At 45.7% G+C, this 13960-nt stretch overlaps 1 protein-coding gene across 2 annotated transcripts in view; it reads left to right on the top strand.

Annotated features, from left to right (window-relative positions):
• LOC307010056 (zinc finger matrin-type protein 4) overlaps positions 1–13960 on the top strand; it is a 123246-nt gene that overhangs the window by 57037 nt on the left and 52249 nt on the right. For both annotated transcript variants that reach the window (XM_079634427.1, XM_079634426.1), the window contains one exon: positions 8088–8247. In XM_079634427.1, the coding sequence (XP_079490553.1) occupies positions 8088–8247 (160 nt within the window). The remainder of the gene's footprint in view (positions 1–8087; positions 8248–13960) is intronic.

Genomic DNA, 13960 nt, shown 5'->3' with positions numbered 1-13960 from the left:
CGCGAATAGGTCGACTTCCGCCTTGCCGAAGCGGTGCCACAATAACTGGACTGACTGAGGGTGCAGGGACCATTCCCCGAGGGGAACGTTGTTCCTGGACAGTCTGTCCGGTCCGTCGTTCAGGCGTCCTGGCACATGCGTGGCTCTGAGCGAGCGCACGTGGTGCTGAGCCCAGACGAGGAGGCGTTCCGCCAGATCGCAGAGTGCCCTGGATCTGACACCGCCCTGGCGGTTCACGTACGATACCACAGACATGTTGTCCGTTCGAACCAGTACGTGGTGGCCCCGCAGAAAAGGGAGGAAGTGTTTCACAGTGTACTCGACCGCTATCATCTCCAGACAGTTTATATGGAGGAGCTTCTCCGTGTCTGACCATAGGCCAAAGACCGGTCTGCCCTCGAATATCCCGCCCCAACCGAGGTTGGAAGCGTCCGTCGAGATAACTTTTCGGTACGAGACAGTTCCCATCATAACTCCCTGCTGATACCAGTCGGTCACAAGCCAGGGCTGCAGAGCTGAAACACAGCTCTGAGTCACTCTGATTCGGTAACCGCCGGAAGCCCACGCTCGGTGGTGTACACGAGCGTTGAGCCATCGTTGCAGGGGGCGCATACGCAATAGACCTAGCCGGAGCACTGCTGCGGCTGAGGCCATAAAGCCCAGCAATCTCTGAAACGTTTTCAGGGGAAACACTTTGTCTTTCTGGAAAGATGCGGCCAAACGCTGAACACGGCGCGCGCGCTGTGTTGACAAGCGAGCCGTCATTGCCACTGAGTCGAGCTGTATTCCCAGAAAGGAAGCTGACTGACGGGGCAGCAGTGAGCTCTTGGTCCAATTGACCGTGAGACCCAGGTTTTCCAGATGACTGAGTAGCACAGCTCTGTGAGACACAAGTTCCGCCTCTGATTGTGCTAAAATCAGCCAATCGTCCAGATAGTTCAATATTCGCATCCCCTGACGCCTCAGGGGAGCGAGCGCCGCGTCCATGCACTTCGTAAATGTACGGGGTGCTAAAGACAGGCCGAACGGCAGGACGGTGTACTGATATACCTGACCGTCGAAGGCGAATCTCAAGAATGGCCTGTGACGGGGTATGATCTGAATCTGAAAGTACGCGTCTTTCAGATCGAGAGAAATGAACCAGTCCCTCGGGCGAATTTGCGCGAGGATTTGTCTGGTCGTGATCATTTTGAACGGTCTTTTCATAAGAGCTTTGTTCAAATGTCTCAGATCTAATATAGGTCTGAGCGCTCCGTCCTTCTTGGGCACGAGAAAATAACGGCTGTAAAAGCCTGACTCGCTCATAGAAGGACGTACCGGCTCTATCGCCCCCTTGCATAACAGTTTTGCTATTTCTGCGCGAAGTAGGTGTGCTACTTCTGGGTTCACGCTCGTCACTGTACGGGCTCGGAAGCGCGGGGGACGGCGAGCGAACTGCAGTGTATAGCCTTGTCTTACAACCTTCAGCACCCATTCTGACACGCCCGGGATAGCTTCCCATGCTTTCGCACGCATAGCTAGGGGCAGAATGGTCTCCGCGTCCTGAGCGCCGCACTGCGCGGGCTCGAGGAACTGAAACGGAGGTATCAGCGCGGCGCGCGCGCCCTCGTTTGCTGAGTAATGCTGCTCGCTGGTTACAGCAGCCTGCCGTTTCGCATTCAGTAACTCGGTCGCTAGGGACGGAGAATAGTCTGTGGCGCGAACAGCGGTGCTTGTGAGCGATATGGGGGGAACAGTGTTCGTCAGTGAGCGCGCGTGCTCGTGAGCACGTGCGGCGCTTATATCTGAAACACGGCCTATTGGCTTTATTAGTTTCGCCCCCCGTGATAACTGTACAGCAGAGCGGACATTTTGTAGGTGTGGGCACTGGGACGTGGGCACAAATCCTACATTTAACACTCGAGCGGCGCGTGCCCGCTTTATATGAGTGGGCTCTGTGACAAACCTGGGGGGCGTGCTTGTGTGTAGGGGTGAACACATTGGAGTGGGCACATTTTCTACACATAGAACACAATCGGCGTGAGCCGTATATACAGACATTACACTCTTTTTGTGATTTATCTGGGTCGCCGTGAAAACGGCGTTTGTGTGCAGGCGAGCGTGTACTGTGAGTGGCTCGTTGGCTGCTAAATACACAACTGCAGTAGCCTTGTTTAAGGGGACTGACAGAGCGGCTAACTTTGATGGCGGTCCGGCGGCGGCGGCGGGACTCGCGCATCTTTTCCTCTTCGCGGTGGCTAGGAGGATTTCGCGGCTTCAGGCTTCAGCACGATCTTCTGTCGCGGTCCCCGGGGGGGAGGCGGTCTGTGACGGCTGTTTGAGCGCGATCGAGGGCGGCCGCCCTGTCGCTGCTGCGAAGCTGATGGAGGCTGCGATGGGCGTTGTTGCGATGAGCTTCGTGCAGGAGGCTGCTGGGAGCGGCCTGCAGCGGAGCTAACGCGTCGTGGGAGGAACAGCTTCATGGCTTGAGACGTTTTCTGTACCTCAGAAAACCTTTCCACGATCCCGGTCACCGCGGGGCCGAAGAGGCCGGCGGGGGAGAGCGGGGCGTTGAGGAACACGGCGCGCTCAGACTCACTCATCTCGGCGAGCGTCAGCCAAAGGTGCCTCTCCGTTACCGTGAGTGAAGCCATGCATCGTCCCATCGCCTGTGCTGCGGATTTCGTGGCGCGGAGGGAAAGATCCGTCGCGCTGCGCAGATCCGTCACGATGTCCTGAACCGGGCGTTTCTCGTCCAAACGGCGGAGGAGTTCAGCCTGGAGGATCTGGAGGACAGCCATAGAATGCAGGGCGGAAGCGGCTTGTCCGGCGGCGGCGAAAGCGCGGCCGACAAGGGCTGAAGTAGTCCTGCAGGCTTTCGACGGGAGGGCAGACTTTGAGCGCCATTTTGGTGATGGCGGGCAAAGATGCACTGCGACCGCCTCTTCCACTGGGGGAATCCGGCTGTAGCCTTTTTCGACGGCTCCGTCCACTTGGGAGAGAGTCGAGGAAGCAGGGGAGCGGAGTCTCGCGGAGAATGGAGCATTCCACGATTTAGAGAGCTCGCTGTGGAGCTCCGGCAGGAAGGGTGCTGACCTAGAGGCAGGCGCTAGGCGGCGGCTAGGTAAAAAGCACCCATCGAGCCTGTTGGGCGCGGGCGCCTCCGGTGGAGACCAGTCCAGGCCCAGTTGGTCGACGGCCATGGTGAGGAGGCGGATGAGTTCGGCGTCCACATTAGACCGGGCCTTGCCAGGTTCCTGCGTCGAAGAGGAGGTGGAGTGTGTAGATCCAGACCACTCTTCACTGTCCGACGCCAGGAGAGAACAGCTGTCGATGGCGTCGTCCCCCGCCTCGTCCCCTGTGTCGACGGCAGTGAGGGCCGAAGCCGTCATCTGCGCGTCGGGAAGGGGGGGCGGTGAAGGGGAACGCGAAGCTCGAGGGGAAGGTTCCGGCGAGCGTTCGCGAGCGACGGGCTCCGGGAGTCTCTGGGCACGGCGCTTCTTCTTCCGCGGGCCACTGGAGAGAGGCGGAGCGACAGCTTCGACGTTGAAGAGGGCGAGTCGAGCCCGCAGGGTCGAAATCGCCATCTCGTCGCACTCGATGCAGCCACCCGTCGAGAGAGCGATGGCTGCGTGGTCTCGGCCCAGGCAGAGAGCGCAGATCACGTGGCGGTCTCCGTCGCTGAGCGCGGTTCGGCACGAACCGCAGGAAAGACGAGGCATTTTTGTACAAACGCCTTTGCTCTTTTAGGACGTGAGTCGCGGCGGCGAGCTCACGGAGAGGTTTTGGAAAAAGGATACTTTGTCGCCGGATAGCGTAGCTGGCACGGACGGCTGAAGGTGGCGAAGACGGCCGGCTTCCTCAGGCGCTGTCCTAAGCTGGCTGGTCGCTGGATTCGACGGCGGCGGCTTCTCTCGGAGGTCAGCGAAGCGTAGAGCGTCGCTGAAGAGATTAAAATCGAGTGTTAGCAGCCTGAACTGCCCCTTATATACGCTAAGCCACTCCCATTTTGGCGGGCTTGGCCGCGTGAGGGCGCGAAGCGTCCTCATTGGGCGTGACGTCACGCCAGGGGCTCAGTGGTAGGCTGCAGCAGTTGCCGCGGAGCAGCCAATGAGCGCGCTAGATTGCCCGCTCTAGGTCTGACTGCTGCTGCACTGCGTTTACAAGATATGGAAATTTAAGGATAAATTTTGGCTTCAATATCTCGAGCAAAGAGACTTTACCCGGTGCGTACTTTCAGTACGCAGTACGAGAGAACCTCTCGTAAGAGAACTTCACATACACACTCTGGGGACATCAGAGACTTATTTTACATCTTGTGAAAAGGGGCATAATAGGTGCCCTTTAACTGTGAATTGGTCACGTAGTAGACAGGCAAGAGAGACCCCAGTAACCTAGGCTGTCATGGTTAGCTAGAAGAGTAAATATATGTTTTAACATGTGTTGGGTGCTTCTCTCAAAAACAAGGAGAGAGTTCCAGTGAGAAGACATGTAACTGAGTAACTTAAATCTCATAAGCTTAAATCAGTATGTAACGTTGTTAAAGGATGAGGGAATGAGGAGGCTGGAACCGGCGTGGAACATAATACTTTATATAATACTTTTTTTTAACATAAAATACACAAAGATCAAAATGAAAGTAAAGCGGCAGCCCCTCACAGATGACTGCCGCACAAACATAAACAAAACACAACATAAAATAATCCAGGCCTGGTACTTTCTCGTCCTACTGTCATCACTCCTCCTTTTATCTTTCTGGAGCTCCTCCGTAAAAACACAAGGCCAGTGTGGCGCGTGATTGCTAATGAGAGTTAATTGCGCGCCACACCGGCATTGCTCCATTCCCATGGGTCTCTAGTCCATCCCCCCCTTGGCAAATCACTCCAGCCCACAACCTCGAGCGCCAATGGCGGTAAAATCTGTTCAGCTTAATGGCTTCGCAGATTTCCCACAGTGGCAAGGGCTCTTTGACAGCGCGTTCCTCCTGGGTTTTCGGCACAAGTGTTATGATGTTAAAGGATCAGGGAAGAAGGAGGAGGGAATCGGCGAACGTTCAACATTAGACTTTAATCATAAAATAAACAAATATCAAAACGAATGTAAAGATGACTTTTGACCCCTCACAGACCTGCCACACAAACATGAACAGAACACAACAGTCCAGGCCTGGTCCCCTCTCATCCTTCACTGACATCACTCCACCTTTTATCCTTCCAAAGCTCCTCTGGGAGAAAATCAAGGCTCATTAGCAATCGCACCACCGGACTCGCTCTGTTCCCACTAGAGATGCGCGGATGGGCTATTATTTCATCCGCAACCGCATCACAAAACTCATCATCTGTCCACCATTCATCCACACCAACGTTTTTTACCAATTTTCAAAACCGCACATCCGCCATCCGCTGATTGGGCGATGCAAGGCGCTGCCGATGACAGCCGCGAGACTAGAAAGCTCTTACCTCAGAATATGCAGTGAACTCCGTCTCCGAGCGGCGCACAGGGACAAAAATAAATAAATAGCCTAAATTAAACGCACTTCGGCAAACCTGACCTTATCTGATAGGCTACTGTACAATATTTTCATTGTAGCCTGATCGAAAACGCATTTTGGCACATCATTTAAACATGCTGCTATTTAGCCTACTACTAATGAATGCCTATTTCACTTTATTTTTTAGCAAATAGATAGAAAGCTTGAATAATATAACAATTAATTTACAGTATAGGCAAACTCTACGCACTGTCATGTCAGGGTGACGACTATAGGACAGCGCCGCCGCTCCCAACATGCGCTGTGCGTAGGGCAACAAAAAAATTGGCTAATGAAAAATCAATAATTAAAATGCCGATATTATTTCAGTATAGAAATGCAGACATCCCAAGTCTCCCGGAAGTTTCGGGAGTCTCCCGCATATTGATAGCGGCTCACTGATGCCCGCAAATTAGTTAAAATCTCCCGGAATCTAGAGCGAGCGCGCCCGCGAGACAGAGACTGTGCTCCAAACCGCGTAGCGCGTGCACGGCAGAGAGAATATTGTTCTGGGATCAACAAAATATGTTGACCCAGGAACGCATCTAACTAAATCAGGATGTGAGAGAAATAACAATTGCATGCATACATACATATTTTGTTGTTATTATTATTAACAACAGCAAGTACTACTAATATATGTTTTTATGTATTTATTTATTTGTTTTATCTTTAGACAGATCTAATATTTTTATTTGAAAGTTGTTTTTCTCTTATGTTGGTCTACAAAGGCAAAACCTTTCCAAGTACCTCACATGCAACCTGCTAAAATATCTCCTGAGGTCCACATCCCCCTGCCTGGGAATCACTGATCTGAGAATTCTCTAAAGGAGTGTTTGGTGTGCTCATTCCAGTTACTGACTTTGTTGTGTTTATAAGAGACGATAAGCTGGATTGTTGCTTTGAAAGGCAGGTCAGTGAACTGGGACAGTTCTTGGCTTCTTTTTTCGCCTGGTTTACTTAAAGCTGACCTGTTTCCTGCTGGACTGAATCTGGACCTGACTCACAGCGGGGGGTTGGGAGAATGCCAAGGGCCCCGTCTGTGCTAGAATTGATAGTGGCCCCATAATCCACAGTCCAGTCTCCAGAGACGAGAAGGACAGTTCAAGCCACTGGCAGCAGCTTGCAGCAAACACAATGTGGCTGTAATCATACTGTGCTCGCCTGTGCTCGTTTTTACTGGCATATGAATATTCAAAACATCTTCTGGCGGTTAGATTCTGTAAACCAAAGTACATCTGATCAGTTGTTGATGGCCAAAGAGCACAGGCTGAATATTTTATTTGTTTGTATTCTTGATGTCCATCTGTAAAAATCCACACACACACACACAAAAAATGGAATGTTTTATTTTAGCACTTCTCATGTTACTGACTCCCCAAACACAATCTTGATATTCTTTATTTGCTCAAGGAGTACATCAAAAGGTATATGTGACCCGCTCTGGCGAAATGAGTCGGAAGTCGCAACGTTCCATTTTAAGATATGGGCGATTATGTTGAAAAACAATGAAATTTTTTTTTTTTGTGCTAATTTCAAAGAACAGACATTCAAAAATAATCTCCCAAAGTTTCGTAGTCCAGATAATGGAGTAAATCTATTTAAATGACTATTAAAGTTCACAAAGTTTTACTAAATTCGCTGAAAATTAACATTGTTTTTCTCAACTCCTCTCGTCACCTCTGAGCATTTCCCGGGTATCCCCTGAAGCGTCACTAACTCTGCTCTGCTGGTGTTACACGTTGTATAGAACCAATCAAAAAGCTTAGAAATGTACACAAACGTTGATCATGTGTCAATGGGAAGCCCCATTTCGACTGACCGGCACGTGAATCGCAGCGCTCTGTGTAAAGAAGCTAGCAGACTTTCCACAGAAAGTATTATTAATTTGAGAAATGTCGTGTTATATATTAATGTCTTTGATATTAAGCTGTAAAATAAATAGTGTATCCATTTAAATGCAATGGATTTTGAAAGATATAAACAAAAAACGGGCAAAAAACTTTAAAAGCAATTTTCTCAGGTTTTCAATTTGAAAAAAGAGGGCAGACGACCATAATTCAAATGTGTATATCTTTACAACCATTCATATGACTTTGACTAGTATATCATTTGAAAGCTTATGGTCTCCTCTTTCCATTAATACCAAAATCTCAATTTTTAAATTTTGCTGGATCAGGTCACATATGTGAGAAATAACTGGAGCAATAATTATGTTGGACGTTTTTAATAATGTAATGTCTGATCTCAGGATAGCTGTTATTTGTATATTTTTATTTAGTTTGTAATGGAATACTAGACTTATGGCTGAGGAATATTAGGAATTGATGTATGTACATTTATATAATATGATGCAATAAAAGCTAGGGGGTGAAATACATATATGTTGCCCACTAGATCTTATTGAATCAGTAAATGTTTTCACCTTTTGTTATAGTTCTGTATCTGGTATAGCGGAGTACTTATTTATCATATTTTATCATCACTTTATCATAAATGCATCAGATGCTTTAATGATTTTCCACCTTGGAAATTATGCATTTTCTTTATGTCCTGTATTTCTGTTTTTGTTTTTTAGGACAGTGCAGAGAATGAGGTGGACAGAAATAAATGCTGTACGCTCTGTAACATGTTCTTCACATCTGCCATCGTGGCTCAGTCGCACTACCAGGGCAAAACGCATGCTAAGAGAGTACGCTTGGTGCTGGGGGAGTCGCCAAGTCTGCCCACACCCACAGGTAAGATAAGAACCTTTTTTTGTTCTTTTTCCACTTTTACTAATGGCAGAGTTGGGACACTGTACAGTAGTGGATTAGAAACCCAGAGGTGTGCTCAGACAGTTATGAATCAGAGCTGTAGGAACATAGTGACTGGTTCATGCTTGAAGCCCAGAGCGCGAAACTCAACCTAGAGTTCAGTCCTGCTTTGTTTAAGCCCTCCGGCCCAGCTGTGTGTGTGCAGCGGTAATGAAGCTTTACACAAGCTCCAGTGAGCGTCCTAGAACACTGCACGGATCCACAGACACAAAGACATCTAGAAACATAATACTGCACTGTTGAGTATTGTAGAGTAGCTAAGTCTAGAGTCTGTTAAATGTGCAAAACTGTGATAAGGATGCAGTAAGCAAACAATCACTAAGTGGACGGATTGTTATTTTCTTTAGTTCCCATATCATTCTAATATGCTGATCTGGTGCTTAACATTTCTTAATATTATCAATGTTAAAAAAAAAACAGTTAACCCTCTAAGCGCCAAAGTCGCAAAATTGCGACAAGACGTCATACTTAATAAAACAGGCTGTAGATCCTAATATGGTGTAATATCTCGTTTGTATTCCCTACCACTAGATGGCAGACATGTAATACTTTGATTCAAGACCAAAATGACGTCATGTTCCTATTCAAAGTATTGGAGAAAACAGCAGAGCAAGTGAGCGCCCGTGTCATTGATGCGGAAGCAGTTCAGTTCAGAGCGTCTGAGTAAATTGTGAGATTTGTGAGAGAAAATCATCAAATGGCTAATAAAAACTTGTATCGTGAGGATGTGTTGCAAATGTTATTCGCCGATTCTGACTCTGAAGGGGAATATTTGCCTTTTGAAAATGACGATAGCGCTTCTCCCGGTACATCTTTGCCGCGAAATGGTGCAGCTCGCGCTTCTCCCGGTACATCTTTGCCGCGAAATGGTGCAGCTCGCGCTTCTCCCGGTACATCTTTGCCACGCAGTGGTGACAATGACAGTAGTCCGAGCTGTGCGCACTCGGCGCGCGCGCGCGCGAGGCAGTCTGGCCGCGCCCGCGCTGCTTGTAGCAGGAGCAGAGGCGATGTGACACGGGGCAACTAAACAGGTCTTGTCTACTTGTGTTTGTGTGTCATATGAATAATATATATATGTTATATATATATATATATATATATATATATATATAATCAGAGTGCCTACTGTATGTAGTAAATGGAAAATCTCTACAGCAAAAGGCCAACCACTACCTGCATTCGGTTTGTTTCTACCATTTATTAGTAATGATTTACACAGTTTGTTTACTACTCACTATTTACCTGAGCATTCAGTATTGTGCAATATAGCATACAGAAGGTGAGGGACATTTTGGGGGGAAAGAAGTGCTGCATTTTATCATTTAAACTTGTGACTTTTCATGAAAATTCTATAATCCAAGATAGCCGCCACCATATGACGTCATAATATGCAAATTAGATGGGAAAATGTAATCTCTACATAAACTTTGGGTCATCCTTAATATTTCTCTAATTTACAGAAAGTCTCTATCTTTTATCACTTTTAAGATATAGCCTTTTGAAATTAAGATGTCAAAATCGAACGTTTTAGGGAAAAAAACTCTGGCGCCTAAAGGGTTAATGTTAATGTCTATATTGTTTATAAATGACCCCAAACGGTAGTGTGTTTTACAGACTTTTGAAGATATTCAGTATTTGTCTTGATCATTTTTGTATTTTTTCTGAAAAAGAAACAAAAAATGTGTGCAAAAAAATGTCTATTAAAAAGTATTAAAAAAAAATACAAAAAGGTTGGGTTTCACTGTATTTTGATGCTCCCTTTAACACATTTTGTTGACTATAAGTAACATTGCACCTACTTGTCTACTGGCTCTCATTAGAGTGTTAGTAGAGTATTGGTAGATTGGTAGGGTTAGGGTTAGAATAAGTGGACATATACTTGCAAAGTTACTCAGTCAGTAGAATATCTGGGGTACCATGACCAGATATTAAGCAGACATTCTACTAATAATCTACTGAGAGTTAGTTGACATGTAATTGCAAAATTGCTTATAGTCAACAGAATGTTGAAAAGGGACCGCGACTCCTGTCTAAAGTTAAGACATTTCTTTCTTTTAAAAACTTTAAGAAAGTGATTCGTGCTTTTATTACTTCTAAACTTGACTACTGCAACTCACTTTATTCAGGGATGAGTCAAACTGCTTTGTCCCGATTACAATTGGTTCAAAATGCGGCAGCTAGACTTCTGACGAGGGTCCATAAACGGGATTATATTACTCCGGTTTTACAATTCTTACACTGGTTGCCTGTGCGTTACAGAGTAGATTTAAAAATTGTGTTTATTGTTTAAAAATCACTAAATGGTATTTTTCCTTCATATATGTCTGATTTATTGATTGAGAACCTTGTAACTAGATCTCCCCGGTCTTAACCAGAGACTCTTGACTCTGGAATGATTTGCCAATTTCTATTAGAATGGCTTCTTGTCTATTTTTAAGTCCAAGTTAAAAACCTCTCTGTTCGATAAGGCTTTTAATTCTGGTTGAAGCACTCTTGTCCTTGTCTTGTGTTTGCCACATGTTTATTATGTAATTAATAATACTAACTGCTTTGTAATTGTATCTTTGTGTTATTGGTGTTTTTTAGTAATTTTGTTGTAAAGCACTTTGGTTAAATCTGGCTGTAGTAAATAGTGCTATATATAAATTAAATTGCCATTGCCACTAGTAAAAAAATCCTTGCATACACAATTTTGGGTAAAATATGGACAAACCCAAACTTTGGGTTAAAAATGTAATGTAAAAATTTAACCCAACGGCTGGGTTTGTCCATATTTTACCCAAAATTGTGTTGAAACAACCCAGCATTTTTTAGAGTGTAGGGCTGAAATAGTCTAAAACTTTTTGGGTTACTTGACTGTAACCCGATTCCCTGAAAATTGGGATCGAGATTCTTCATTGCTCAGCGCTATGGGAACACCATTGTGTGTGTCCGGTTGTGAAGCATGTGTGTAAACACGGAAATGAACTTGGCCTTAGTTTGGAATGCACTCTCGTCAGAGGCTATAAATAGATGTGCAACAGGTCTGCCTTCAGTTATAACTTTGTCTGAAGAGACGTATGGACACATCCTCAGTGTGGCAATATAGCGCAGCATCTCGCTCCCGCTTTTTCAGGGAACAGGGTTACAGTCAAGTAACCTGAGACGTTCCCTTTCAAAAGCTTCTATCTATGCTGCGTTGCTCAGCGCTGTGTGAACGAGAATACCAGCGCTGCCATACAGGAGGTGTGTGGACCCCTCAAGGTTGTGTAGTGTGGGCTCACAAGCACGCAAAATGTCTCAGACATGAGCTTGGGATGTTGACTTGGGATGAGCCTGGAGTCACATGGCCATCCAAACTATAAAATCTGATGAATGTATGAAGAGGACGAACCTGTATCATATATACTTGTTTCAAGGGGGCAATGTTTTGGAGGAAGCGAACCCCCTGGTAGAATGAGAGAGATTTCAGAGAAGCAGAGGAGACCTTGCACTGTCCATTGAGAGGCAAAGAGGTCACCTTTTCTTCGTAAAATATATCCAATTTTTTGCTCCCAAGAGTGTAAATTGCCCTAAGGACTTTAGGACATTGTCCTCAACCTGTAGCAGAGCCTGCTGCGCTAGCCTGTTCAGACGGCGTGAAGACGTAGAGGGAGAACTTCAGGGCCAGAAATACTTCCATCGATTTGAGGCAATTGATGTGCCAATCGAGATGATGACTTTTCCAGATCAGTTGGGCTGGAACGCCATCTAAGTCCGCTGCCCAGCCCGTACAGGAAGTGTCTGTCGTTGGCCTTTTGCGATGACAACACGCACCTAGAGTGGGACCCAAGAGGAACCGGGTTCTAAGCCACAGTGCGTAACCCTTGCCATAAACATGGATATTAGAAAGTGTACGAAGCATTTAGCGTGTGCACTTACCATAAACATAGATTTTAGAAAGGGCACACAGCACTCAGCGCGTGCCCTTGCACTTATTTGCCTCTGGGGATTCACCCTGGGGATTCTGGATGAAATCCACTGGCTTTGAGCCACAACCAAAACTGTCTCATGTGCAATAGGCCCATAGGTATCACAATGGCTATAAGACCTGGAACTCTTTAAAATGTAATTTCCTGACCTAGCCTGATGTTTGTGCACTTTCTAAAACAATCTGGCCAGTATCAGCCAGTCATCTATGTAATTCAAAATGTGGATGCCCTGGAGTCGCAGCGGAGCCAGAGTTACATCCATGCATTCTGTGTATGTGTGAGGTGACTAGGTCGAATTGAAGAACCCAATGTTAGTAAGCTTTGCCCCCGGAAGCGAACCTCAGGAAGTTCCTGTGTTGTGCCAGAATTTCCATATGAAAATATGCATCCATGAGATTGACTGTGATGAACCAATCTTTGTGTTGAAATTGCGACAAAATTATCTCGATCGTTAGCATCTTTAATCTTTATGTTCTGAGAGAAGGGATCAGACTATGTAGACCTAAAATCGGATGCAACCCCCAACTTTGTTTTCCATTTTTTTTGAGGAACCAAAAAGTACTCTGGGAGGGGGACATGTTCTATGGCCCCTTTTGCACACATGCTTCACAACCAGGCACACTCAATACCCATAGCGGTCCCATTGTGGGTCCCATTGTGAGCAGCTCAGCATAATGAGAAGCTTTTGAAAGGGAACATCACTTAATTTCAGCTGAATGAATTGCTTAAGTATAAAACTTTGTGTTTGACGTTTAGAACAGAGCATTAATCAGAATGTCTGAGACATATCAATACAGTTTGCTGTATATAATTCTGCCAAAAACATGATGTTTATGTCTCTGGTGATATTTACAATCCTAACAAATGGTTTCATCTATGCTCAGTGTAAATTAATAATTCAGAACTTGTTTACAAATGACTGTACATAATGTGATGTATAGCAGTTTAAAAAGTATAATTAGATTTATTTTTACGTTTTTTTATTATTTTTTATGTAGAGCCAGTGTTTGAATTGATGAAGACATGAGTGCAGGCTCATGCATCTGAGGCATCACTGATCAGAAGTTAAGCAGTTAGTGTGTTATCCTTCATGTGCTGCAGAAGTAGTCAGTCAGGTTGCAGAGAGGTCTTGTGTGTGTTTTCTTGCTTGACGCACAATACTGCCTGAGAATAAGTTCATGCAACTGCCAGAGGCAGCAGTGAATATGTGTGACTCAGGGTCAATGTCATGTATAGGCTAACTCAAAAATAATATTGAACTTAAATGATAAATACAAATCAAGAGAAAGGCATTCCACGGACGCATCTATATCAGCCCATTGATCCATGCACATACCTACTTAACTAACCTTCAGCCCACTCAACCACCGACCTACCCTTTGTAAACATGCCATAACTGTAGGTTGCTTATGGTTGCCAAGCAATATCACAGCATTCAACTGATCACAAGTGTGCGTATATCAACTAATTTCCAATGGCTTTAAACGTGGCTCGAATCAAACATATTACTATTTAGATTTTTATAAACTCAGGTGACAATTTATAGCTTTTAGACATTAAAAAAAGAAAGAAATTAAGTGCGTAAGGGGCTGTTTACATGACACAGTTTTCAACTAAAAACTGAAAATTGTATGCGTTTTGGCTGTTCATTTACACGACAATGGCGTTTTGGGGGCCTGTAAACG

This window comes from Phoxinus phoxinus, assembly GCF_949152265.1.
Source record: "Phoxinus phoxinus genome assembly, chromosome: 14".
NCBI lineage: Eukaryota > Metazoa > Chordata > Actinopteri > Cypriniformes > Leuciscidae > Phoxinus > Phoxinus phoxinus.
Note: the sequence above shows the minus strand (reverse complement) of the source record. Positions and strands in the feature narration are given on the sequence as shown.